The following is a 26,179-nucleotide window of genomic DNA, read 5'->3' on the forward strand; positions in this document are numbered from 1 at the left end:
AGAACTTGCCTCAAAACAGGGCTGGCTGTCTCCAGACCCCTTGCCCCTAAAGGAGCAGAGTTCTCTGTTATACGTTTCACCTGGGCATCATTCCTCAGATCTGTAGTCCCGTATGTGACTTTGTTTGTCACTGGACACTGATGTAGCAGTAACTCTCGAGGGCACAGATTTTGTTGTGCTAGGACATTGTCCTGCCTGGTCTTGCTAAGAATCCGAGCGTGCAGTAAGTGTGCCACCCATCGAGAGATTGCTTTGTGCTTTCCTGCCTTTTAAGGAAAGTAGCTTTGTTTTCTGATTCTTTGAGGGATTTAATTGTCTTAATAAAGTGCACACCAAGTTCGTTCTGTTGGCCATCTAGAAAAGAATGAACCACATATAGATGGGTAGGATTCTGAATATTGTACACACTTGCATAACTGGCTCCTGGTTCAGTGCTATGTGAACGAGAGGTGGGGAGGAAGGCTGAGAGACCTCTGAGCTGAATTGTTGTGGACTGTGAAAGAAGAACCTATTGTAAGGGGTAACATGGAAACATTTTGTAAACGTAAAATGTTCGTTGTGTGATAAAAGCACTTTTAGTTCCTGTGAACCGTCTTGTCCATCCGTTTCGCAAGGCGATTACAATGACTCCGAGTGAGTGAACTGGAATTTTCATAACAGCCTAAAGGAATTGGGCACCTAAGTCTCTCTCAGACTCCATTGTGTTTCAAATGGGTCTTTTAGAACCAGATTCTGATCCCCTTGCTCGCGTTGAGTAGGACATTATTCCACAAGTAGCCTCTGATAGCCAACTCTTGTTAATATGGCTGCTGATCCAATGGGGCCATGATCGCCTCAAGATGCTCCTGTAGTAAGATTAATAATCCACTACTGAAATGCAACCACCTCTGGTGTATGACACAACTGCAGAACACAGCAGCTCTCGACACATTAGAACAGGAACTGAAGGTATCACCTCTGTAACTGAAAGTGAGGAATGATATAATGATCAGCATTGGAATGTAGCCAGGGCAACCGTTTGTAACATCCTAACTCTTGTAAAAAAGCACCCTTGGATTTTAAAACTGCAGGCCAGGTCCTTGGTTTACATCTCTTCTGAAAGATGGATGTCAAGTTTAAAGGGAACTGGTTTTGCGACTGCATGGAGGAATTTGTTTTGCACAGATCAGTGTTGCTAAGCACATTGATTCTGATTAAAGCAGCACTAACTTATTTGTATGTTTCCTAGAGTACTCACTGCAGAGAATTGGGTTGTTTTTCCACTCATACTGCAAGCAGAGTTTGTACTTTCTTTCCCCCCTGCTGATACAAAAATACATCTGGTCTCCAAATAGAAATTGCCCATTCAGGAAAGACATTTTACCCTTTAAAACAAACTTGAGCTCAGCTGGCATGGTAGGGAATGTCCTCAACTGGGACTGTTTCTATTTAGGACAGAAAAGAAATGTGTCAGCAGTCTAATGTTATCAACCCTTTGTCCCTCTAATGACGCTGGCCCTAAGGCTCTTATGCTTGAGTGTTTAATATGGCAATGGGGAATGAAGAGGCAAAGCAGCAGTGTCCCCAAAATTAAAACAGCATTTAGAGATGGTGAGCCATAGCACTCAAGGGAGATTAACTGAGCGGTCCAGTCTCTTGATCTATGACTTTCCAAATCCCCAGGCCATCAGACACCATTACAAGCAGACTGTCTCTTCCATCTGCGCAGCCCAATCCTGAAACAGCTTGACTAGCTGCCCCTTGGTTTTGGAATCTGTCGCAGAATTGCCCTTCTCACTTTCAAAACACCTTCCATCAACTTGTCCCACCCCACCTCTAGGCCACTTCTTCCTCTCTTTACCTTTCCCTGTTCATTTTGGCTTACCCAGCACCTGCCTCCTCTCTAGCCCTTCCCAGGACTTGGCTACCAGTGCTCCCGGCAGCACCACAGTTCAATGGCTCATCAGAAAGCACATTTTGAACATGTGTGTGATGCTTCCTGGCTGTGTTCTGGATTTAACTGGCTGGTTTTCTTGAGGCTTTTTTGGAAATGTTTTGTATGCTGTTGGTTCACATCTGCATGGGCTCTAGATGCCTTTTAATGAGCACCCTGGAAGTGGATTACAAATAAGCAACATTGAATTTATTACTGAACTTTGCAAAGCATTTTGGGGTGCAGTTTGCTTAAATTTGCAAATGAAAACTGCATTAGGCTGATTTAGTCTATTCACAGCACATAGAACAGCCATCGCTAACTCAGCTGGCTGACTCTCCCAAAGCCATATTGTTATTTTAGGACTCTGTAAGTGGCACTTAGCTAGCAAAGAATTCCTGCCATAGTGAGCTGTTACATTAAGCTAAACCAAACAATGTAAAATCAGATCCACAAGGGTTCAGAAGCAAGGTTTTAAGCATGAGCATGTCCTTTTTTCCTTGGAAACTAGGCCTGTAGTTTTCATGCAAGCCCTGAGACATTTTGAAATCAAGGGAGAATTGTAAGGATGGTAGAGAGGGAAGGATGCTGCTTGGGATTTTCATTTACCTGGCTCGGGTTGTACTAGCAGAGGTTGCTGCTGCTAGGTTGTGGTGGAGTTCCTTTTTGATTTGCACTTTTCAACAATCAAGGGCACCGAGAGCTTTTAAAGGTGTATCACTGTAAAGCGACACTAGTAAGTGGATGGTTAGAAGTCTCTTCCAATGAGTTTCAGTCTTGGATGAACAGCTGGCCACAGCTCTGGTTATCAGCCAGTAGGTTGGATGGGAATAAAGTGTGATCCTGAGGATCAAATTCACCTAACCTCCTCTCAGAAGGTGACCTGAAAAGGAGAGAGAGAGTTGAGTTTCTGCTCATTTCCTTTATGATGTATAAAGAACATCAGAATTTTTTTTGCGGTTTATGTTAATGATATTGGGAATGTCAAGTCTCCTCTTACCTGTTTTCTTTTGGAGAAATTCCAGAGGTGAGGGCTTGGGAGGAACCTTCTCGGCTCTTGAGATGTAAACAGTCCGAATAGAAAAAAACCACTCTCCGTCTATATAATTATGATTTCTCTGGTGACTTCACAATATCTTGTTCACTGGTTGTCCATAGATTCTTCCTGTATAGACATGACCTGAATTTCTAATGTTTTTTTTAAAAAGGAACAGGGAGGATTAAAAACAAAGAAGAAAAAAAATCCTGGTGGACCTTCTTCATATCTCCTAAAGAAATTAAAAAATGGCACAAACATATCTTCCCTTCCCCTGCACCTTCTTTTGGAGGTCATCTTGAAGGTGGTCCCACAGACACTACAGTTCCCAACATGCAATGTTGGGTTAACGTGTTCAAACAGACTGGACGGAACATCCCAGCATGGTGGGACCTGTGGTCTTTATGGGCAGCACCCTGCGTTAACAATACAGGTGCCTGCAAATAGGTTCATTTCATATAGATGCGATGCCCAGTTGCCAGGCAGGCGACCAGCTGGAGCCCCCAGTAGGGCAAAATGTGGCTGCCCTGGCAATATGTGCTCATTCCTGACTGTTCTCAATACAGCCTTTCTCGTCTTCGGGTTGTGGGAAGTGAGAAATTAAAAAGTATAAATTAACAAATAAGACCTAGTGATTAGAGCTGCAGTTGTTTGCCGGGGGTGGAATTGCTCTTTGTGCCAATGTAAACAGCCATCACAGTTCCCTGCTCCCGAGTCCTCCCCCTACCCCTCGACTATTTGTTTAAGCCAACACATTGCTCTGCTAATTGGGTAACATTCCATGTGAAAATAGGCCTTTAAAACAACAGCGGCGACAAATAAAACCAGCTGTAGCTGCAGAAGTACTAGGAGGAGAAAATACACCCAGCTGAAAATTAATGCATCCTTCCTTTTCCAGTTTAGGATCATATAGTTGAGAGAGGAGGAGGAGAGGTCAATAAAATAATGAATGGGAGAGGGCAGGCAAATCAGGAACTCCTGTTCACACTTTTTTTTTTAATGTTAAAATGGGGGAGACATTCACTGAAACAGGCAATATATTGAAATGGCAATTTTTTTTATGCAACAGATACTTAACTCGTGGAATTCATTGTTTCAGGAGCTTTGTAGGAGTCGCACAAAAGGATTAGACATTTATATGGATAAGAACATCCATGGTTATGTCTGGATAAACATATATAAAGTTGCCTTGCTTCAAAGTATGAACTAGCCATCAACAGAGTGGTGCCAGTAAGAATAATACTCCCCCTCTCCTCCTCCTTTGGCAGGTTAGTCCCTAAGGGTTTGTCTACACTGCATTGTAAACCCGCGTCTGCGGGACCCAGGCTTGCAGACTCGGTATTTCCAAGCCTCAGTATTTCCATTCTGCATGATAAACCTGGATTAACGATTGCTGGACCCAGGTGTCTCAGCCATGCTCACACATCCACTCTGCACTACGCAGACCTGCCACCTCGGGTCAGTAGCTTGAGCTGCATCCATACTGCAAAATGACAGAACTTAGAGGGAGTCAGACTGTGACCCGTCCCTCAACAGGGTCTTAAGATCTGATTCCTGAGTGTTTACTGAGCCGAGTCAGGTTGATTTGTGAGCGGATGGAAAGGGGAGTTGGGTTCAAATAGACATAACCTGTCCTTGCCCTTCTTGCAACTTCCTCTAAAGCATCTAAGACTGGTCACTGTTGGAGACAGGAGTCAGACTATGTTAATTCTGGTATCCTGACCCAGTGCCAGTCTGAGTAACTACATACAATACTGTCTGTCTAAATTGTCCCTGTTTTAACTGCATATGCTGTTCAACTCCTGTCCTGAATAGTTGTGTAGTGTTACTGTATGCTGTTAAACAGCTCTTGTGTTGCACCCCAGACGTGGCTGCATTTCACTTCCTGGTGAATTGATTCATTTTTCACTCTACATATATGTAAGTCACTGTAGGTGTTCCCAGGAGCAGCGCCAGGGTTTTTGGCGCCCTAGGCGGGGGTCTTTCTGCACTTCCGGTCGTTGGCAGCAATTCTGCGGCGGGGGGGTCCTTCCGCGCTCCCGGTCTTCGGGGCACTTCGGCGGTGGGTCCCGGAGCGAGTGAAGGACCCACCGCAGAATTGCCACCGACGACCCAGAGTGCAGAAGGAACCCCCGGCGCCGAATTGGTGCCAAGGGCGGCAAAATGCCGCCCTCCCAAATCCTGGGCGGTCGCCTAAATGGAAGTGCCGGTCCTGGGTGTTCCACAGAAGTCAGTTTACAAACCTTATAAACACGTTTTATTTCAGCCTTATCTGACACATTTAAGAGAACATTTTAGTCTTCCTGTCTAGCCCTGGCAGTGTCTGGGCTTGTTCTGAAGCACTTTGCAGTCCCTTGGAATGAATGGTGCTATAGAAGTGCTGGCTCTGTGTGTTTGCATAACAGGGCCCACGCCTGCAACGTCCCGAGCACAGCTCTGAGGATCAAGCCAGTGTTTCCTGAGCATTCCCATTGATCAGCTGAGGGTATAGAAAGTCTGTTGTGTTAATAGTACTGCCGGCGCGGCACATGTACCTTCAATGTCAATGTGAGGTTATGGCCTTCCTAACGCTCTTTAGCAATAGCAAACAATAGGGAAACATTCAGACCTTTTTATTGTGTGAGAAACAAAACCACAACAGTGAAATAGGAGGCAATTCCATGTTGGGGTTCTGGGGCATCTGGATTTGCTCCCGTGACTTATGCGATCACCAGAATTTAGTAGAAGGGAAGACTTCTTACCCCCAGTAGCTGGAGTTCTCAAAATGCACTGCCTCAGCGGACCTACTTAATCATAAAGCTGTGCTCTGGAATCATGCTTGTGGTTCACACTCTACCTTCAACGTACCAGGAGAGTGACATGGTCTGTGGTGTTGTCATAGATTCCATGGCCAGAAGGGGACCACTGTGGTCATCTAGTCTGACCTTTCCTGGTGTGAGAGGCTTAGATGACTTCTCCTGTTCTAGGCAGACGACCACGCTCCAGGTTGTACCGCTGTTGTGTTGTGCTAAGCGTACGCCTGGAGGCAGTGCGGAATGACACGTCCAACCTGTGCCAATGTTTCTCAGCCGCACCCCGTTTTATGTCTCCTCCCCCCACCCCCACCAAATGCATTTGTAAGAGACCATGCTGCAGAAGACTACTCTTCCCAGGAGAGAGAGCAGTCCTCAAGGGTACGTCTACACAGCAGTTAAACACCTGTGGCTGACCCGGTCAGCTGGCTCGGGCTCCTGTGGCTCGGGTTGTAGGGCTGTAAAACTGCTGTCTAGATGTTCACGTTCATCGTGGAGCCTGAGCTCGGGGATCCCGCAAAGCAGGAGGGTCCCAGAGGCCAGGCTCAAGGCCGAACCCAAATGTCCGCACTGCAATTTTTAGCTCCGCAGCCCAAGCCCATTGAAGCTGAGTCAGCTGACCCAGGCCAGTTGTGGCTGTGCCGCAAGACTTTTATTCCAGTGTAGCTGTACCCCTTGACTAGCTGGATTTCAAGGGGAAGACTCCATAATGAAGGTGTTTAGGAACATCAGCAGCCTGTCTGGATCATGAGGTGGGAATGGGCAATGGGGGATGGATCACTTGATAATTACCTGTTCTGTTCACTCCCTCTGAAGCACGTGGCAGTGGCCACTGTCGGAAGACAGGATACTGGGCTAGATGGACTATTGGTCTGACCCAGTATGGCCGTTCTTAGGTAACCTCGCTTCCCCCACAATTGGATGCTTTGGGGTTCCAGGAGTCTCTGTAGATTTTTTTTTTTTTTTTTTTTTTTTTTGAGGTAAAGCGAGGGCAGTATCTATTACTTAACTTGTACAGATATTAAGTGTGTTTCCTTACATGGAATTTCTTTTTCTCCACCCCTCTTTAAACCTTCAGAAAGCCTTCAACGCTCTGTGCCACAGCACACACTTGTATGGCAGGAGGCTGGTCTTGGAGTGGGCTGACACGGAGGAAACAGTGGAGACCCTGAGGCGGAAAACAGCTGAGCATTTTCACGGTAATGTAGTAGCATCCAGACAAATGATAAACACATCTGAGACCAGTGTGTCCCTATCTGGCATGGGTCAAACTAGTTCTTTCCCAGGAGCTGTCTGTTCTCATGGGTTGGTAAATGGATGGTGGAACCTGGGAACATAACTGCAAGGTGTATTGCGTGGTGTACGTGGAGACCAAGGATGTCTCCTGTGCTTTGAGAGTAAAGCACACCGAGGAGCAATGGAGGGAAGCCATGCTCTGGTAATGCAGGTTGTGCCAAGGAAAGGTGGCAGGGAACATCCTGACTATTCTTTTGCTCATGCCTGCCTGTATGCATCTATATGTTAACCATTTATGTTCTTGCTGGAGCAGTCAATCCATGAAATGATTTTCTTCAGTCCATATTGGTTCACTAGTCTGACATTGCTGTGGGTAGTTCCAAATATTTAGGCATCCCAAATAGGAGGTGAGGTGATACCCATGGCTCTGAGTAATAAGGCAGTGGTACTGTACAGTATGGCCTAGTGGATAGAGCATGGAACTGGAACTTAGGAGACACTGGGTTCTATTCCTGGCCCAGCCAGTGGTCTGCCAAGCCTCAGTTCCCACCCTCTGTAAAATAGGGGTAGTCCTACTGATCACCTTTGTGATCTACTGATGAAAAGTTCTACATTAGAGCATGACATTATGTGCTTTGACACACTGAAATGCCACATCCCCACTCTGTGTGTTAAGGTAGCATGTTTAGTGCCTGGAATGGCTAATTTACAAGAGATACAGGCCTCCAGAAGGAGGAGGATGAAGTCCAGGTAAAACTGGAACAGATAAGAAGTTGAGAGTTGAACAGACTTATTTGGATCAGATCCCAGAAGCCGACACTTCCATGGATAACCTGCTGCAGACTTGTATTGACACCCACTGACAAGTGCCAATGCGTTGGTTGGAAAATATTTGTGTAAGAAGCTCTTCCCTGGGTTCAAGGACTATGGTGGAGGTCAATGCTCCTCCTTCAGCCTTGCAACGCAACCTGTCCCAACAGACACGCCAGCTGCCTCCAGAAAAAAAGGTTGAGATGAGCAATTCATTGCAGGAAAGCGTTGAAAGCAACAGTTTACGTACATGGCGATGAGACGCAAAGCTCACTTCTCCCCCTACCTGGAATAGGGGACTGCATGGGCAGTGGTTCTTGACAGAGATTCAGGTTGGGAAGACAGTCTCCAGTGAAATGGGTGTGACTGGATGTGAAGAGGTGAATGTGAAAGGTGACAGTCAGCTGTTGGTGAGAGGCAGGAAAGCAAGTGAAATAATAGCTGAGCCACTCGTGTGACCTAGATACCACAAGGGAGACTGGGCGTGTGGAAATACCAGCTGGCGGTGTCAGTGCACCAGAAGGAAGGAATTGTGCACAAAAATGGCTCCAGACATGGCACGTGGAGTTGGGGGTGTAAGGTGGTGACCCTAGAGAAGAAGGGAACTGCAAGAAGATTTGTCCCTATTATATTTAGAATTGCCTCCCCCTCTGTTTTTGCAGTCTCCGGAGCCCCTGTGCCGCCTGGGGGAGTCATTTTAAAAACTGATCTCGACTTTCCTTGGTGACTGCAGATCTAACAAAAATGCTGACTGCTCCCCCTGCTGTGTCAACCTCCCCCTTAGCCAGCTCTGCCAACCGGTCATGCTGGGCTCCAACAGGTGCCCTGATTTCTGTGCACTTGTTCACTCTCTGTTTTTGGCTTCCCTGAATCCTGGGGATCCTAATGTCCTAGCATTTGTATTATCTGCTGTGGATAGAAGTTGGAAGCCAGACAGGGACCATATCCTCAGGATCTTGGCTGTGGAGCAAGAGAGAGTTCAGTAAACCACATCTGTTTGGAAGTGAAAATAAGAGCAGTGTCTGGCTTGGAATCCTTCTTGGTGTGCGAGTGCTGGGAGATAGGGAACAGATCCAGTGGACTTCCACCCCTGCCCTCCCTCCATGCACCCTGGCAGCTGCCCCTGGCTCATTGTTACTTTTAGTTGGCATTCAGTTACTTTGTGCTTAGCCCTGTTTTCAGGGAGATATGTCAGAGCCTGGACCTACTGGAGTCCACTGTGAGGGCATCTACTTAAATGGAACGTTCATGACCAAGCCTGTCTGTGGGACAGTGAGCAAGTGCATTCAGCTGTTAACTGATTCAGTCCCTCTGGCGATGCTGCTTTTGTTTCTTTATGTGGATCATAACCTCTTGTGTTTGTACAACTCCCGGATCCAAATTTGGCCTTGTAGGCGCTTCTGAAATATATGCATTTAATAGCAGTGCACCTTCTGTGCCCTGGATTCAGTGGTTGCCCGATGTGTGATCATATCTGAGGCTTAGCTCATCTCCTTGTGGCCTGGAATTTTCTACTCCAGCATATGGTCCTGCAGAGCCACCCCGAAAGGGAACCCTGACAGTATTACTGGGAGCTGAACAGGCAATGTGTTCACCAGCTCTGCGGGGCCTTGGTGTTGGAATGTGTGGGAGACAGAGACTATTGCTATAATGATGCAGAAAATGGAAGGGCTAGAAATAAGCATAGGTGAATTGCAGCTGCATCTCTCCCTTCCGTCAGCAACCTCTCTGATACACCTTCACTGTTGTTTTGGTCAGTATAGCACGTTAGCTGGGGGTGGGGAGAGGATCATTTTTTCCATTGGTGGAGCCAGGCACATTGTGGGTCTGTGCTGTGCGATACCCAGCTTTGTGCCAACGTACTGCAGTTCTGCTCTGAAACCTCTCTGACCCTCCCCACTAGCCCAGTGCTGGGACTATAATACAGTCCTCTGAGTGTTGTTGTAATAAAAAGTCGAAATGTCTGTGTCTGAGAGCCCCAAACTCTTGTCATTGGTGATTGAAGCCAGATACGATGAGATTGTAATCCAAAACCGCTTCACCATCTATTCCCCTGACCACCTCTATCCCGTCTCGCCACGCAGCTAGTTGTTACTGTGGCACAGATTGTTATAACCACCCACGTGCTCATCTCTCCAGCCGTGCTTCCTGCTCCGCGCCAGCCGATAAGGGAGCTGTTCTGACCACAAGCACCCATCGAGCAAAGCCATGGTTTAGATTAGCAGAGTGAGAGTGAGTCATGGAGCGGAACGTTTTTCATTTGTTGCCAGCCATGAGCATTCCTGCTGGGGGCACACGTACTGTGAACATACAAACACCACCTGAACCCGCTCCGCTCTGCTGAGGCCCCACGCTGCCTCCTTTGCAGAGAGCACGCTCCATTTTCCTCCTTTCTTTCTGCTTCCCAGCAAGACATTTCCACTGAAGCACATGATCTCCCCTGCATTTAGTGCACCCCTGGTTCTTCCAAATAATGTTTGGGACAGCCAGGTTTTTTATGTGCAACCCAGTTTGTCTGCTTTACTTTTAATTTGAGAGTAGCTTATATCGTGCTTTCACCCACGGCCCTTGGCCGTGTAGATCATAGTCTTGTTTTCTTTCCCTCGTGTCTCCCAAGAGATGGAGAACACGCACCTTGCAATGCAATGCACGTTTCAAAGAGGAGCATAAGTCTCTCCAAAGATCAGCAGCCTTAGAGGCAAGTTAACTAGAGAGCAGAAAGCATCAGTAGGGACGGTTGGGAGCACCGCTTGTCCTGGTACAGCATCTTCTGTCCCTCCTCCCTCTCCCCTGAATTGGATTTCGAAAGCGAACCCACAGAGCAGGCAAAGAGGTGGATGCTCTGGCGGACATGTGCGTGGGAGGGAGCTCAGGAGAGGAAGAGAAGTGAGCATGAAAGCACAGTGGAAGAGAGTAAGTAAGCTGCTGGCTGTGTCTCATTCATCCAGAGTGCAGTTCAAACAGCAGGCTCATGGCTGAGAGAAGCTTTCAGTCCTTTTGCAGGCCGCAGTGCCTGCAAATTCTGCAGAGCGCATATAATAGTTCCAGAAGAATCTGATGTAGAAATCTTTGTTTGCTGGTCTCTCAGGCAGGAGGGAAATGGCTTTGTTTGGCTACACACTCAGGTTGTATTTTTTTAAAAAATGCCCCCCTTCCTGTTCTTTTGTTAATAGCAGGTAGGGCAGTGCTTTGGGTTAATACTCTTCCCTGGAGAACTGGGTTCAAATACGACTTGCATCACTAGCAGCCGGCAGCCAAGCCAGCACCCCACTGCCACCACCTCTCCCGAGACTCACTCAGGCTGTGAGCTTGTCCTGTCTTAACAAGTGAAATGGGGTCAGAGCTGGTAGTTGCGTGGATTGAGACACCCTGCCAAGGAACCAAAGTTGCTGCAGGACGTGGTGCTGGTGAGACAGTAATTGGTGCTCTGGGTAAACACTGACATAGTGCCTAATGGTACTGGGGGTGTTGTGGTGGTGGTTTTATGTTTGGGTGACATGTCAAAGCAAGGTCCTGACCTTGTATGGTCATTGGCAATCCCGTGGCACAAGAAGAGGGGTGAAAACTGTGTTGCCCTGGCCAGTCTCCAGTAGCAGTTATTGTGGCAGTCGTGGTCTTCCGAACGTTATTCCATTGCATGCATTTCTGAGGTCCCTTCCCCGTAGTACCTAAGCACCGTGATCTGAACTGATTACCTGCCTCGACAGAGAGGAACAGGTCCCTGTAACAAAGCTGATCACTGACAAGGAGGAATCCAGGTGTGGTCTCCAGTTTGCACAGCCATGATTGCATCTCATTTACCTAGTAGGGGAAAGCTGGTAGGATGGTGGTGGGAGAGAGCTCACATGGTGCCTTCTCCTAGGTAGCATTCTGCTTCCTAGCTCTGAGTTTGAAAGCGGGCTCTGCCAGCCTCAGTGGTGTAGGGTGGGCATGGCAGGGTGCAGGTGAGAGATGATCTTCAGGAGAGCCGGGTTCAAGCCCATTTGGGGATTTAAAGAATGGAGGCTGTGTTCTTGAAATGGACCCAGAGTTCGACTGGCAGACAGTCTAGCACAGTGGTTTTTAAGCTTATCTTCTGGCGACCCAGTTGAAGAAAATTGTTGATGCCCATGACCCAGCGGAGCTGGGGATAAGGGGTTTGGGGTATGGGCTCTGGGCTGGGGCAGGGGGTTGGGGTGCAGGAGGAAGTCAGGGTTCTGGGCTGGGGATGCAGGCTCTGGGATGGGGCTGGGGATGAGGGGTATGGAGGGGATTGGGTCACGTGCTTTCCTTGGGCAGCTCCCGGTCAGCCACACAGCAGGGGTGCTTAGGCAGGCTTCCTACTTGTCCTGGCACCGCAGATCGCGCTGTGCCCCAGAAGCGACCAGCAGCAGATGCAGCTCCTAGGCGGAAGCACACAAGCGGCTCCGCGCAGCTCTCGCTCAAAGGTACCACCCCTCCGGCTCTGATTGGCCGGGAACCAGCCAATGGGAGTGCGGAGCCAGTGCTCGGGCAGGGGCAGCACACGGAGCCTCGTGGTCCCCCTCCACCTAGGAGCTGGACCTGCTGCTTGCTGCTTCCAAGGCGCAGCGCGGTGTCAGAACAGGTAGGAACTATCCTGCCTTAGCCGGGCAGCACCGCCATCGGAACTTTTAATGGCCCGGTAGGCGGTGCTGACCAGAGCCAGTTCCTGGCATTCCACGACTCACTACTGAGTCGTGACCCGCAATTTGAAAACCACTGGTCTAGCACATGCAGCGCTTGGTGGACCAACATGAGCACTGCTTATGAGGGGGGGCTGCTATCTGCCTAATCAGCCATGGTTTCCAGGTGGTTTTCAGAGTCCTACAGCAGTAACCTATCCTTGGGGGCACCAAGGCATGTACCACCATGACCAGGGTAGCATCTGAGAGGAAAGAGAAGGAGGCGGAAAAGGCACTTCTGCACCCCCGAGCACTGAGTGCCCAGGAGCAGAGATGAGTCCAGCAGGACCCTGAGACATGGGGAGCAGACATCCTACATTAAGGGTGAGGTCACTATTGTTACCAGTTCTTCTAAGTGCTCCCTTCCACCAATAGCTCCCACTTCTGTATTGCCAGGAGTGAACTGCTTTTCATGCCGGTCTCTACTTCTGCTCTACTGTCCACAGCTGAGAAGGACAATCAGAGCTCGATGTCCTCAGCATAATGAGAACACAGCAGTCCCTTCCTTGAACTGATGGAGCATTCTTTGCTTCCTGCCCTAAACTCTTATGCAGTGTTACTGTGCATTGTTCAGCAGCTGCCTCATGCCACACCAGATGGGCTGCCTTTCCGTGGGCAGTGAAGTGATGCCTGTATAGTTTACAAAGCGCTTTGGGATCCTTTAGAATCAAAAGTGCCCCAGAAATGCAAGTGATTTGTATTCACTGAATAAGACTGTAGACTCTGGTCATGTCAGGCTCAGGACTGGTATAATGAGGTGGTGCCCATCTGTATCACGCTGCCTTGGCGGTGCTATGAAGGCAGAACTGCGGAACATATGCCAGGACTACGGTACACCTGGCTCTCTTCCTGGTTATTAATAAGACTTGCACAGAAATGTGAGCAAACAATTAACGTGTCATGGAAGTTTCTGCAGATACTAGAATAAGGCAAATGTCTGGGCAGGACAAACGTGATGGATATTCCATATCCCTCATAGGTTTCAGAATATATCCCTTTTGTAATCCTGTTGTTCTATGTTTCATGCTAATTGATAGTAAAACTTAAAAAGTAATTTGAAACACTGGGGGGGATTATTTAAAAAGCCCTTTTTCAGTTTCTTTTTCTTTGTGGCCACAACAAGGTTGTACAGGTGTTTCCAGCATTAATACCTCATGTGTCCATGTATAGGACAGGCTTCACGGTGTCAACAAGGAGAGAGATGGGTTTGTAACAACGTCTCCATTTTTTTAGCAGTGGATGACACATGTTGGTGCACTCTCCAAGATTACTGCGGCCCTCACTTTCACTAAATGTTTGAGTTGCATCCTCTTCATAGTGATTCTCTTAGAGTGGTGGTTCTCAACTCCCAGTCCATAGACCTGCGATCTCCCTGACACAGTTTAGGAAGGCAGCAAGGCAGTCCCTGGTGTCAAAAGGGTTGAGAACCACTGTCTTAGACCATAGCTATAGATTTTTAGCATTTCTATACATCAGAATAAGTTTAGACCAATAGATTTTAAGGTCAGAAGGGATCATGATCCTCATCTAGTCTGACCTTCCAGATAGCACAGGCCAGAGAATCTCACCAACTGATTCCTGCATCCAGCCTATGACTTCTGTAGATCTCTTAGAAAGATATCTAGTTTTGACTTCTAGATGGCAAGTGATAAGAGGATCCACCATTGCTAGAGAATTTGGTGCAGTGGGTAATTTCCCTCACTGTTAAAAGTATGCACCTTATTTCTGATCTTCATTTGTCTAAGTTCATCTTCCGATCATTGGAACTTGGTTTTTGCCAGACTAAAGGGCCATCAGCTATCAGAAATGTCTTCTCTGTGTAGGTTTTTGCAGTTGTCATCAAGTCATCTCTCAGCCTTCTCTTCAGCAAACTAAATAGATAGTGTCTTCAGACTCTTGCTTGTTTTTCAGACCTCAGATCGTCTTGTAGCTTTTTTTGAAACCTTTCCATGTTTTTTGCAACTTCCTTTTTGAAAGGTAGATACCAGAACTGGACACAGTATTCCGGAATGATCTCACTATGGCCATATACAGCGACAGTAACACCTCCCTACTCCTAATTGATAGTCTCCTGCTCATGCATCCAAGGATTGTGTTTGCCCTCTTATAATATATCAGTATAGCCTATTTTTAGTGCTCTCGGGTTGTGTACGGTTTCTCTTAATACACAAGCCAAGGTTTTAAATTCTTTTTCTTATATACAATGCTGTTCGTCTGTGGAACTCAGTGCTATGAGATAGCATTGAGGCAGGAGCTTAGCAGAATTCCAGAAAAGTATTAGATGCTTTTATGTTGAAAAAGAACATTGGGAAGAAAAAACAATTTTAAAGGATAGAAACTTTTCTGCTTAAGGGCATAAAACAAGCTAGAGGTCTGCTCGGGTCTGATTTTTAAGCTGGAACCAAACCCAATCTCACCTGTCCCAACCCTTCCCCCAGAACCCAATTCAGTGACACTGATGCCTCCTGCCCCCAGGGTTGGCGCCGGCGGCTGTGTGCCCTGCTCCTACCATCCACTGCCCCCTGCTGTGCTGTGTGCCATGCAGTGAGAGATGCTGCAATTCCTCGGCACGCTCACGCTGCAGTGCAGAAGCGCCTGCAGGAGCAGGACATGCGGCTGCATTGTGCTGATCCCATGGCGAGGAGTTGCGCTGACCCAGCCATGGCCCACGGGGTATTTGTACTTGAGTCCCCATTGAGTTTGAGTGAGGTTGCAGGTCTATAAAACAAATACTAGGGGCTTGTCTATGGAGAGAGAGGAGAGTTCATTCGAATGATCTAAAAATGTGTTTAAAATGGATTAGTTAAACCGCATTAAACCCCTGCGTGAATGCATAATTCATTTCTGAAGTGAATTAAACTAGACTGCATTAAAGCCACTTGAATTCTGACAAATGCGTCCACACAGGGGTTTAATGTGGCTTAATTAAATCCAGATGCTTTTTTCAAGTGGATAACTCTCCTGAGAGTCACTGTATAGACATGCCCTAACTGGGGGATGTCGGGAAGAAACTTCCCCCTGTGGGTAGGTTATTACGGGGTTTCTTCCATTTCCCTCTAAGGCATCTGGCGCTGCCACTGTCAGACATGTGCTGGGTTGGGCGGCCCACTGGCGTTATCTCTTATGGCATTTCCTGTGAGCCTGTATGGCGGCTGGTCTGCATTCAGCCACTCGAGGATCCATTGGACCCTGCTCTGAGGACTTACGCAGGGCTCTGGATTCCTGCAGGGAAGGAGCTGCGTGATGAGAAGAATTTTCCTAGAATATTTTTCCATTGGGGAAGTTCCTTCTACAACTGAGGCTGCTTTGCACACAAACTGGTGCACGATTGAACTGGGAGCTGAGCACGACTCCTTTTGGGGTGCACCTCGCTGTCACCACTCCAGTCCTCCTGTGGCCTTTGGAAAATGGGGGTTGTGGAGGCTTTCATGGAGTCTAGTCTGTCCAGTCAGTTCCCAGAGGAGGTGATGCCTCAGAGAGATGGACACATCTATGACCAGACACAATCCCCTCTTGCCTTCTGTAGCCCTTACGATTCCAGACAGCAGTACCGCCGGTGTCGGCCTGCAAGCCTCCCTCTGCCTCTCTCACTCTGACAGGTGGTGTTTTGGGACTGTTTCTGAGCGAGCCGGTAATATCCTGCACACACTCCCTCTCTCCCAGGAGCTGCAATCCGTGCAGGGAAGGTACTTGCTCCCAATCCAGCTAAATTACTATTGACTTGTGTTCTCTGTCCTCCACAAACATTTCACTCAGCTGTCACCAGCAGGGCCGGCTATCTCCTGCCAGGGGTAACTTGGAAGGCCAGCTGCGCAGGGCCGTTTTTCCTGCTCTTCCCCATCGATCAAAGAATTCAACTGACAAGAGGGGGAATTTCGCACTAAGCTTAGGAGCAGGAAAAAGAGTGACTTTTCATTGGAAAGATGAAGGCGGCAAGCATGGGTGTGTATAGGGGTGATGGTTATGTCCAAATGGAAAGCATGGGGGATGGGGAGGATGGCATGGCAGGGGATTTGTTTCATGTTTCAGTGCTAAAGAGGCATAGAAAAAAACTAGACAGTGAAACAGCAACATTTTATAACCAGTTCCTCTCATTCTGCAGAAGTCTGTGGTGTGAACAGACATGACCTGCCAAATCCTATGCAGAAAGCTGTGGGGCTAATGTAAATAATGAGTCAGATCCCGAAATGGTGTAAATCAGTGTAGCTCCATTGATGCTAACTGAGGATCTGGCCCATTATTTACAATCTGCATCAATGGAGCTGGACCGATTTACACCAGCTAGGAATCTGGCCCAGTAGTACTTCCTATAACCGTCAAACCCAGTGTTGCCATCCTTGAGTCCATTGGAAGGTTTTTTAGAGGCTTTTTGGTGGCCACTTTGGCTAGGTGCATTGTAGAGACCCCGCCCGTAATAGTGTTTGAAGAGCTCCTCAGAGCCTGTGTGTGTTTTCATTTCACCAGTATCTATCTCCCTTCCCCTCTGCTTTGTGCATCTGTTTTTATTTTGTTTTTCAGAGCATCTGTAACCAATGCAAACATATGCCATAGCCAGAGAATAAAACCCTGCCGGATTAGTGTGACAGCCTCAACCCTGCCATGTGATAATCCCATGGTAATTCCCTGTTAGCCCCCGCCCCCGCCGTCTTTTACTATTGTCTAAAGAAAGCAAATGGCATAGTTAGCAGGCAAACCTTAACCAGCTTGGAGCAGCAGAACAGCGGTGCATGCACCAAAGTCAAACCAATTTGCTTCCCTTTTTTAGAAGGTGTGCAAATGGTTATGTGTGTTCCCAGCAGCTGCCTGCCTGCGTCCTCTCTGGGAGTTCCTAGTCTGGAGAGCAAGGGCCTGCTTATGTGGGAAGTTAGCGCCTGCCTCTAATGTGTGCAGCTGGACCCCCATACTGAGATTAGGGCCTCATTGTGCTGGGTGCTGTACAGACACATAGGAAGAAGCAGCCCCTGCACTAAAGAGCTCACATTCTAAATAGACAGAGAGGTCGAAACTCGCCCAAAGTCACTCAGGATGTCTGTGCAGAGCCGGAATTCGAACCCAGATCTCTTCTACATTGCATCCAGGCAAGGGTGTGCAGGAGTGGGCAGATCCTCACTGGCAGCTTGTATTTTATTATATTGTTTTCATTTGATGCTGATCCAAGGTGCTGTCTTGGCAGCACTGGAGACTGAACTCCTCTACCCACGGAGCAGTATGGCATGGGAAAGCGTCCCACACCCACCTCCCCGCCCATCAATGTCCTTTGCCTCCACCCTGCACAGTACAGTAGAGCTCACCGATGGTTTGTTGCCAGCTGACTCCCTGTGGCCCTTTTGTTCCCGGGCATGTCTGCAGACGCTGCCTGTTGTTACCAGTTGCAAGGGACATGGTGAGCACACTTGCCTACTAGGGCTTGGACTGTGGCTACTGACTTGTTTTTCAAAGGCCACCGAATCGCCGTCGGGTGGTGGTAACGTTCATTCACAGTGATCTGAGCTAGATTGCAACTGGTGACCTAAAGGCGGAAGGCTCTGCATTCCCATCACTCATCCCCTTAGCTGGCCAGTCCCCCTGCCAGGAGGTGGAGAAGCTCTCTCCCAGACAGAGTTCCATTCACAGTGCTCTGTGCAGCCCCTCTCAAGACACTTCAGTTGTCTATGCCCAGCTGCTGAAATCTCCCTGCTACAACTATGTACACCTTGGGACGTACTCATTTCTGGGGAGCTGTAGCTATAGTAGCTACCACAGGGGAGTCGGGACTCTCGGGTTCTCATCCTGACTCTGCCACCAGCTTCCCGTGCGACGTTGGCCAAATCCCAGTTCTGTCTGCAGAACAGCAAAGGATCGGACGGTTTCTATGCTGGGTGTTTGTGCAGAGTGGTGTTTCAATGAGTTTCTGCTTTCAGCTGTGATGTTAATTATTCAGAACTAAAATTCAAACTGTTGGATGCCATGCAAATTTCCTTCTAGGTAGCAGAAGGGATGCAAAGCACTGGAGATAACTTTGGGTGTTTAAGGACAGATTTTACAAAGCCCACAGGCCTGCCAATGAGACCCATGGTGTTTCAGCTGCTGTTTATAGGCACTTTAGCAGGTTAGAGTGACAGTGTAGAAGGGTGGAAGGTCCAGTGGGACTTGGGAGACCCAGATTCAATTCCCTGCTCCTCCACACACTTCTTGTGTAACCTTGAGCAGGTTACAGTGTGTCTGTGCCTCAGTTTCCTCTCTGTGCAACGGGGACATTAGCTCTGTTCTGCAGCACAGGAGTGTGTGTGAAGACTGTGAGGTGCTCAGAAGCCATAAGGATGACGGTCATGTAAATTCCTCAGACAAATGGAAGGTGAGAACCACCTGACTCCTTCTTTTATATTGCCACCATTACAGTGGAGCTGCTGCCCGTGCTCCTCCTGTTTTCCCCTGCCCCCCTAAACGCACCTCTCGCACAAGCACCTAGCGTGGCATTACCACGAAGAGCGACGAGTGGTGGAACTGCCTTCTCCAGCATGGGGCATTGGGGCCGGGTTTGGTAAGCTTCCAGGCTCACTGCACGTTGCAAGCTGAGGAGTGACCTGGAGGTGAATGTGAAGTGCCTAGGGAAACACTTGAACACTGCCTGATGCAGGTTCCTCTGTCAACATCCTGTACTCCTGAGGAACTATTCAAGCTAAGCGATAACTCCAGATCTGGGCTGTCATTTTCGAGGGATAAGCGATGGTGTTGATCTTTCGAGGGAGAGGAAGATGAGACCCCTCAGACTCTCTGCGCTATTATAATACACACAAAGGGGCCATGTTGGGTCGCCCTGCGGAACCTTGATTCCGGCAGTTCTTATTTTTTGACTTTTCAACGTTCTTGTAACTCATTTTTTGCCTGTAACGAGTAGCTTATAAAGGGTCAATAAGTGATAATATGATCTGCAGATACGGGTGGTAAGTGTTAGGTAAATGTATCCGTAGAAGGTATAATTGATGAGCCGTGGTCATAGGCAACCTGACGACATGTTTAATTTTTGACACTTTAAAACAGCTACCTATCAATTGCTCACCCTTTACCACTATGAATATAACCGTAATATAAGGTATAACCTGTTTAGACATCAAAAAGCAACGCAAGGATGATTAGGGCTTCTTTAAATTTTGGAAAATTGGAGTTAATATTTATAGTTAAGGTTCCATCAGCAGCCTGCTGATTGACAGCATCTCTCTCCAGTTCTTAGTTCCCCCAGACTTATGCAGCTTCGCTTCTGATCTCCTTTACACTGGTATAACTCCACTACCATCAGCAAAGCTACTCCTGAGTCACCCCTGAAATTTGAACCCAGCCCTGTGTGCTATCACATATGAGTTAACGCTGCTGATGGTAGCCGGAAGGTAACCGTACCTGTTCCCACTTTGTGCAGCGTGTAGCGCAAAGTACCAGCTGGACTTGGTGCACGTATATGGAGAGCACGTTATCCCCTGTTTCTCAATAACAGAGTGAATGTGACCTCAGGTTACAGTGTCCTCACCGGTGTTGCATGTGTGTCACTAGGACTTCTAGGGGCACATCCCAGGGTTCTTTGCACTTTGGTGAGCTGAGCCGCTGTACGGTTTTGGTTTTTTGCACCCAGTGAATTGTAGAATTTTTCTGTCCTGGGCATGCAGGGTGAATTGAGGGAAGGCATTAGAAGACTTTCAGCACTTGAGTGTCTTAGACTGTGTCCTCACTGAAAAATAGGTGGGTTACAGCCCCAGTGTAAACCGTGCCACCCCAGCTAGCCTAAGTTGAAACCACCACCACACTTGGGTGGGAGGGTTGTGTGTGTCCAGGAAAGGGAGATTGGGGAAACACCCACGTATGAGGCTGGGCTAATTCTGACGTCCCTGAAAGTTAGTAGAAAGGTGATCTGGGATGAGTCAAAGATGACTGTGGGATGGGTAGCATTAGGGGGGCAGTAGATGGCGATCGGGGAAGGATTCTAGGGCAGAGTTAAGGTTACTGGTGGCTGTGAGGTTCCAGACTTTCAGATGTTTGTTTCACACATTTCCTTGTCATGTTTAAGCAAGACACAGCTGCAGCCTTATCTCTCACTTTAATAATGAGAGGGTTGCTCTCTTAATAGATCATTCTGGCCTTCCTCCTGTCTCCAGGGGTCTGATGCTGAGCGGAAACCATAGCAGGAGAATTCCGCCCCCCCCCCCCCCCCGTGCCAATCTTTACTTCCCTTCTCCTGTCTCTCACAGCATTCCTAAGGTATAGAATTTGAGGGAGACCAATTCTGGCATTCTGTCAGGGAATTAATTGAAAAATAAAATCATTAGATGGGAACTCCAGAAATGCAAAATTGTTTAAGGAGGAAAGAGGAGGTGTGAGCTTTTGTCAGGTTAATTTCTTCTGTATTGATGCTTTGTGACATTTCCTTGTTGTTTATCTTCAGCAGCAGCTGTAATACTAAAAGAAAATGCACAGCTTGTTCCATTTATTTATTTTACACCTTTCTTCAGTCCTACAGTATGTTTGTTTGTTTGAGAAACCCAGAGAGGCTTTTGATGTCTGAGAGCAGGATTTAAACAGCTGTTCTCTGAGTAGAGGTGTGCCTCCTCCTGGGAGGAGGATGGGGGGGGAGGGGGTAGCTCATCTGTCTTTCCTCAGCAAGCAGGGCTAAAGGTCTCCCTTGACTGGTGTCACTAAGCTGGGTGATAATTTTTCCGTGGATGCTCGCCTGGAGTTTGAAATGAATTTACTCTGGCCACGCTCACTCTCCTCTGGGATCACTCTGGGCAAGCAGATCGCCCAGGCAGGTTATCCCTAACGTCGCACCCTCAAAAGAAAGCCGCCGTTAAAAGTGTACACAAGAGGGCTCACCCCACATGCTGGTGCCATGATCCAACATGGAGACGGAAAAGCCCCATGTGATTTATATGACAAATCCCAACTAGCCAGCACAGCTTAACACTCGTGTAACGGTCGTGATCAATCCACAATGGACATTGCTGGCCCATGGACACACAGGATCGTACCCCAAATGTAGCATGTAGCCCTGTCCTGGGTGGATCATCCTCCTCCTCCATGACAAATAGCAGGGGGACCCTCAGTCCCGACTTGAATGCCTCATGGGGGCTTAAATGCCTGTGAGACGTGTTCCTGTATAAATGGAATCAGTAGCTCTGGGTGCATCAAAGGAGTGAGCACTGCAAGGCATCCCAGTGCATACTTCTTTAAAGCAATGTGGTGTTTGCAGAGGCCGCAGCAGGAAAGGAGTTAAATCTCCCACCAGCTTTGGAGGCAGTGAGTTGTAGCTGTCGCTCGCCACCCCCCAGAACACCCGGCCCCAGGGAGTGCCCCTTATTGGGGAGCGGGTCTAAGTCAGGCTGTGTCTGCATGGCACAGCCCCAGCGTCGTTAACATCAGCCAAGAGAGTGACAGGCACTTAGTTCATGCTTTGCGGCACCTGCCCTTCTGTTTCCGGCTGCCACCGCTGCCACAGCTCCCATTACCTCCCTGCAAATTCAATTTCCAGAGACCATTGTGCACTGCCAGAGCTCAATTATTACAAAGAAGCAAATGATAGTTGAGGGCTTTAAAGACGAGCTGCTCAGGAGAGCTAGAGCGGGGGAGAGAGCGCTAACGATGGTGTACGCAGCCCAGGGGTTGCTGTAGCGGGGATCGGGGCAGCCGCTTCCCTCCTCTGCACACCGTCCAGGGGACGTTATCCTGGTGGGGAAACTGCTGGTTGCCTTGCCCCCTCTGCCCTGCCAGTATCCCCCTCCGTGTGCTGTCGTCTCGCTGAGACCAGGTGTGCTGCCCCTCTCTCCTGCTGTTCACCCCCTTTGCTTCCAGTGATGAGCCCCTCTGATAGGCTCTACATGCACACATGGCATCTGGCTGCCCCCCATAGGGCACAAGTGTCCTCTCTTATTAGAGAGGAGAAAGGGGGATGATCTGCAGTCCCCTCCCATCCCCCCCCATAACACACACTCATCCTGCAGAGCAGCATGTGGAAGGAGACGGACTCCCCAGGAGTCCTCTCCTGCCCTGCCCTCCCCACTGCTACAGAGACAAACCCACAAGAGACAGAGCAGTGTGGAAGCTTCCACAGCCCGTCCTCTTCCTCCCTGCATCCTGCCCCAGGCCCCATGGAGCAGAGACCAGGGTGCAGGCTTGCTCGGCCTTCTGCTCCTCTAAAGGGGAGGAGACCCTTTCAGCTTGCCTGGGGTGGAGAAATGTGATCAGAGCTCAGGCCCGAGAGCCAGGAACACCCTCATTGTAATCCCAGATGTGGCAGTACCGGGCTCTGAAGCATTCAAACGTGGTTGTTGCCAGCCCTGTGCACTGCTTAGCACGGGCCAGGGGTTGGGAATGCTCCTCAGAAGCTGGCTGCAGATGCCTGTCTTTTAATTATGTCTGTCTTCTCTCACCTCACCCTCTCCTCTGCCATCTGGGCCTCCACAGATTCCCCAAAGAAGAAGAAGCGTGCTGTGGCTTTGGACGAAATCCTGGAGCAGCTGGAGGAGGATGGTGATGATGATGCAGGCGACTAGCAGACACATCGGCTGCTGTTCAGAGTCGGAGGGTATGTGTTCCATGCGGGGCAGGGGCAAGGGCAAGTCCTCTCAAAATTCAATTGCTTTATTATTTCTATTATGGTACCACCTAGGCGCTCCAGTCAAGGATCATGGTCCCATTGCGCTAGGTGCTGTACAAAGAAAGCAGACCCTGCCTCAGAGTTACAGTCTTCGTGTCGGACTGGATGCAACAGCTGATCCAAAAAGACAAATGGGGCTGGGGGAAGATGCAGAGTAAGGGTAAAATAAGCAGCTTAGCAGAGACTCAGAGGTCCCAGCCCACGACTTGCCTGGTCCTTTCCAAGTGTGTGGGTCTTTTGGCTGCAGCGGTTGGCGGCTCTTATAGAAGCAAAGGACAGGTTTCCTTTCAGTGTAGAATCAGTCCCTGCTCCTACCTGGTTATCTATCTCCTCTCATCTGAACTTCCCAAAGCACTTTAGAAACGTTAAGTCCCACAGCAGGTATTAAGAGTCATGACTGAGGTCTCACAGCAGGTCAGTTACAGAGCTCAGAGAAGACCCTAGCAGTCCTGACTCCCACTTACCAGATGGCACTGTCTCAAAGGCTGGTTGTTCCATTAGCTGGAAGCAGTTCTTGACCGATTTGCAATGCCCCCATGTGCAACCTGTCACCCCCTCACCAGTTTTTTTGTCGTGATACTGGGGTGGGGGATCAGAACCGGGTCCAGTTCTAGTGCCACATTTGGGCTTTGGGGTGAAATCGGTCGCCAGACTGCTCGCTTTTTGTGCTTTCACGTGGCTTTGAGAGGAAAGGCAGTGGAGCTGGAGAATACCGAATTCTCCCTCACCTGTCCCTGCTCCGTTCAAGGAAACAGATGGGCTGCCAAAAGAGCCTGCCTAGAGACCAGCCAGCAGCTGTTGTCACAAAAAGGGGTAGCTTGGCAATCTCCTTTCTCCTGCCGCCACCGCTGACTTGCGCCGGCTTGCTCCATCTGCAGGGACCAGGCGCCTCAAGGTCACTGAGATGCTACCACGGGACTGGGTGACAGCTGTGCTGTTCAGACACCACTGTGACATTCTGCAGTCACCTGCTACAAACTGCTCTAGACAGCTGTCATACTGGAGGGGTTTGGCTAGCTCAGGGCTCGCAGCATGCAGCCAGTCCCCTCTAGAGTAGGGTTCGCAGCGAGCAAAGGCATCGCCACTGGCTGGCAGGTATGAACCAAGACTGAGATCTTAGTCCCGTTTCTAGTGGGGCAGGTAGCTGCCGCACCATGGCCATGAAATCCAATTGGGACCTCTCAGCGGAGTGACCAGAGATGGAGTGGGACATAGTGAGCTCCTCTGACCCAGGGGGCTGAACATTCTTGTCTGTGTCTCTTGGTGAACCAGTGTGTGAGTATCATGCCCAGGTATGCCAGCTCTGTGCAGAGAGGGCTTGTCAGGCTGATGCTTCTCATCAGGGCTAAATTCGCTGGCAAAATAGGATGGAAATGAAATGCTGTGACACAAAACAAAAGCCACCTAGCCCCAAAGTGGTATGTAATAGGATTCAAGATGTTGCACTGCCTTCTTCCTTTGACTGGTAAGCTACTTAGAGTGTCTTGTTCATGCTGCCTTGAGTGGTAATTGGCATTGCTCCCTGGCGTGGGGCGCTGGGAGGGAACACAGTCCCGAAGGCTCTAGGGAGGATGGAACAGCTTCTGTGGAAACCATTGCTGGCTAATAAATAAGCCAGGCCTGCTGCACCCTTCTGTGCCTGCGACTGCAGGTTATAGCCCCCCTTCCACCTCATTCTTGCACCGCCGCAGCAAATCCTGCTTCCCCAGCACTAGTGCCCACAACCAATGGCGCTTGTGCCAGGACAGTGGCTGCAGGATAGTGGCTGCTACAGATTTTTTTACATGCATTTGCTTATGGTGTGGGGGACAGATACAGATGGTACGCTTCACCCTTAGTGTGAATTCCAGCCTTCCTCTGCACATTTTCAGGTTTAACTTAATATTCTATTCATATAGTTGGTTTTTTGGTTGCTGAGTTTCTAGGAATAAATTTATTTTTGGATTTTTTTTTAATTGGGTAGATTTATCGTAAACTCCTCTTCAGTGCAGGTGGCTAGACGTGGCTGCATTTTTACCTTCTGCATGTACAGACATGCGCGAAACAGCGTTTAAGATTGTTGCACCAATCAGAAATTTGCGAGTGTATTTAAGTGCAATGACTTTCATTTCTTCCTTAATGATATGTCAGTGCGGCTCCCGCTGTAGGGGCACTGGCCCCTCAGGCACTCAATCAGATGTTTTTGAGGAGCAGCGTCCATCAGAGGTGTACACGTGCCCTATGCTACCTCATGCTCCCGTGGGAGGGCATGAAGAGCTGGCTGCCCTCGGCAGTGACATGGATCCTGGCGACTGTCCGTCCCACTGCTCTTTTGTGAGCTTCAAACTCATTAGTTTTGTGAAGAGTCTTTCACCGCTTTCCTTCATTGTTAATTCTTTGAAACGGGGCGTTCCAAAACTAAGAGAAAAAGATCAGGAGACACCCAGCTGGGCACAGCAGGGCAGGGTGCTTCATGCTAACTGCCATGGTGGACTCCAAGCCTTCAGAGTTTGGACTCTACCTGATCTACAACGGACTCATCCCTCTCATCGATGGGCACAGCTGATGCCCTGTCTGTCTGGGGGAGGGTTGTATCCTTGATAGGTACTTGTTGTGCAAATCATTCTTGTCAAGGATTCGTGCCCAAGGACACATGGCTCAGACTTCACCTGCTCAAGCAGTTGATGCATGTCACCTCAACCCAGAGGAGACATCTGCCTCTGAGGAACCCATGGGGTGACCCTCAGGAAGTTCTTCTCTGAGCAGACACCGCATCCTGGGGTCTAGCAGTGAGAAGAAAGGCAGGAAGAAAACCCCATCAAAGTCTGCACTGATGACATTGATGCCAATCACCCAGCACTGGGGCCATCGATGCAGCTGAGTCTGGCAACCACCTCGACACGTACATGATGCTACTTGCCAGCTCTGGTTCAGTGCAGTCTATTCTCCAGTGAAACCCCTGATAGACAAGAAGGTGGTAGTACTGTATCATATCACTAGTTGCTGGCTGACTCCCTCAAACACTTGAAAAGGGTTTCCCTTCTCAGTCCCCTTCCCGGCGAAGGCCTTCATCACAGATGTGTCAGGGACAGGATGGAGAGCGCACTTGCACTA

The 26,179-nt window shown here is 48.8% G+C and overlaps 1 protein-coding gene across 4 annotated transcripts in view; it reads left to right on the forward strand.

The window, feature by feature from the left end:
* RBM19 (RNA binding motif protein 19) overlaps positions 1–26,179 on the forward strand; it is a 478,789-nt gene that overhangs the window by 72,127 nt on the left and 380,483 nt on the right. For 3 of the 4 annotated variants that reach the window (XM_032800000.2, XM_075060157.1, XM_032800001.2), the window contains exons 23-24: positions 6,819–6,939; positions 22,894–23,014. In XM_032800000.2, coding sequence (XP_032655891.1) covers positions 6,819–6,939; positions 22,894–22,982 — 210 coding nt within the window. In that variant the 3' untranslated portion in view covers positions 22,983–23,014. Of the gene's footprint in view, positions 1–6,818; positions 6,940–22,893; positions 23,015–23,964; positions 24,163–26,179 lie in introns of those variants that run through there. The other variant, XM_075060156.1, reaches the window with a different exon arrangement.

This window comes from Chelonoidis abingdonii, chromosome 22 (assembly GCF_003597395.2).
Source record: "Chelonoidis abingdonii isolate Lonesome George chromosome 22, CheloAbing_2.0, whole genome shotgun sequence".
Taxonomy (NCBI): Eukaryota; Metazoa; Chordata; order Testudines; family Testudinidae; genus Chelonoidis; species Chelonoidis abingdonii.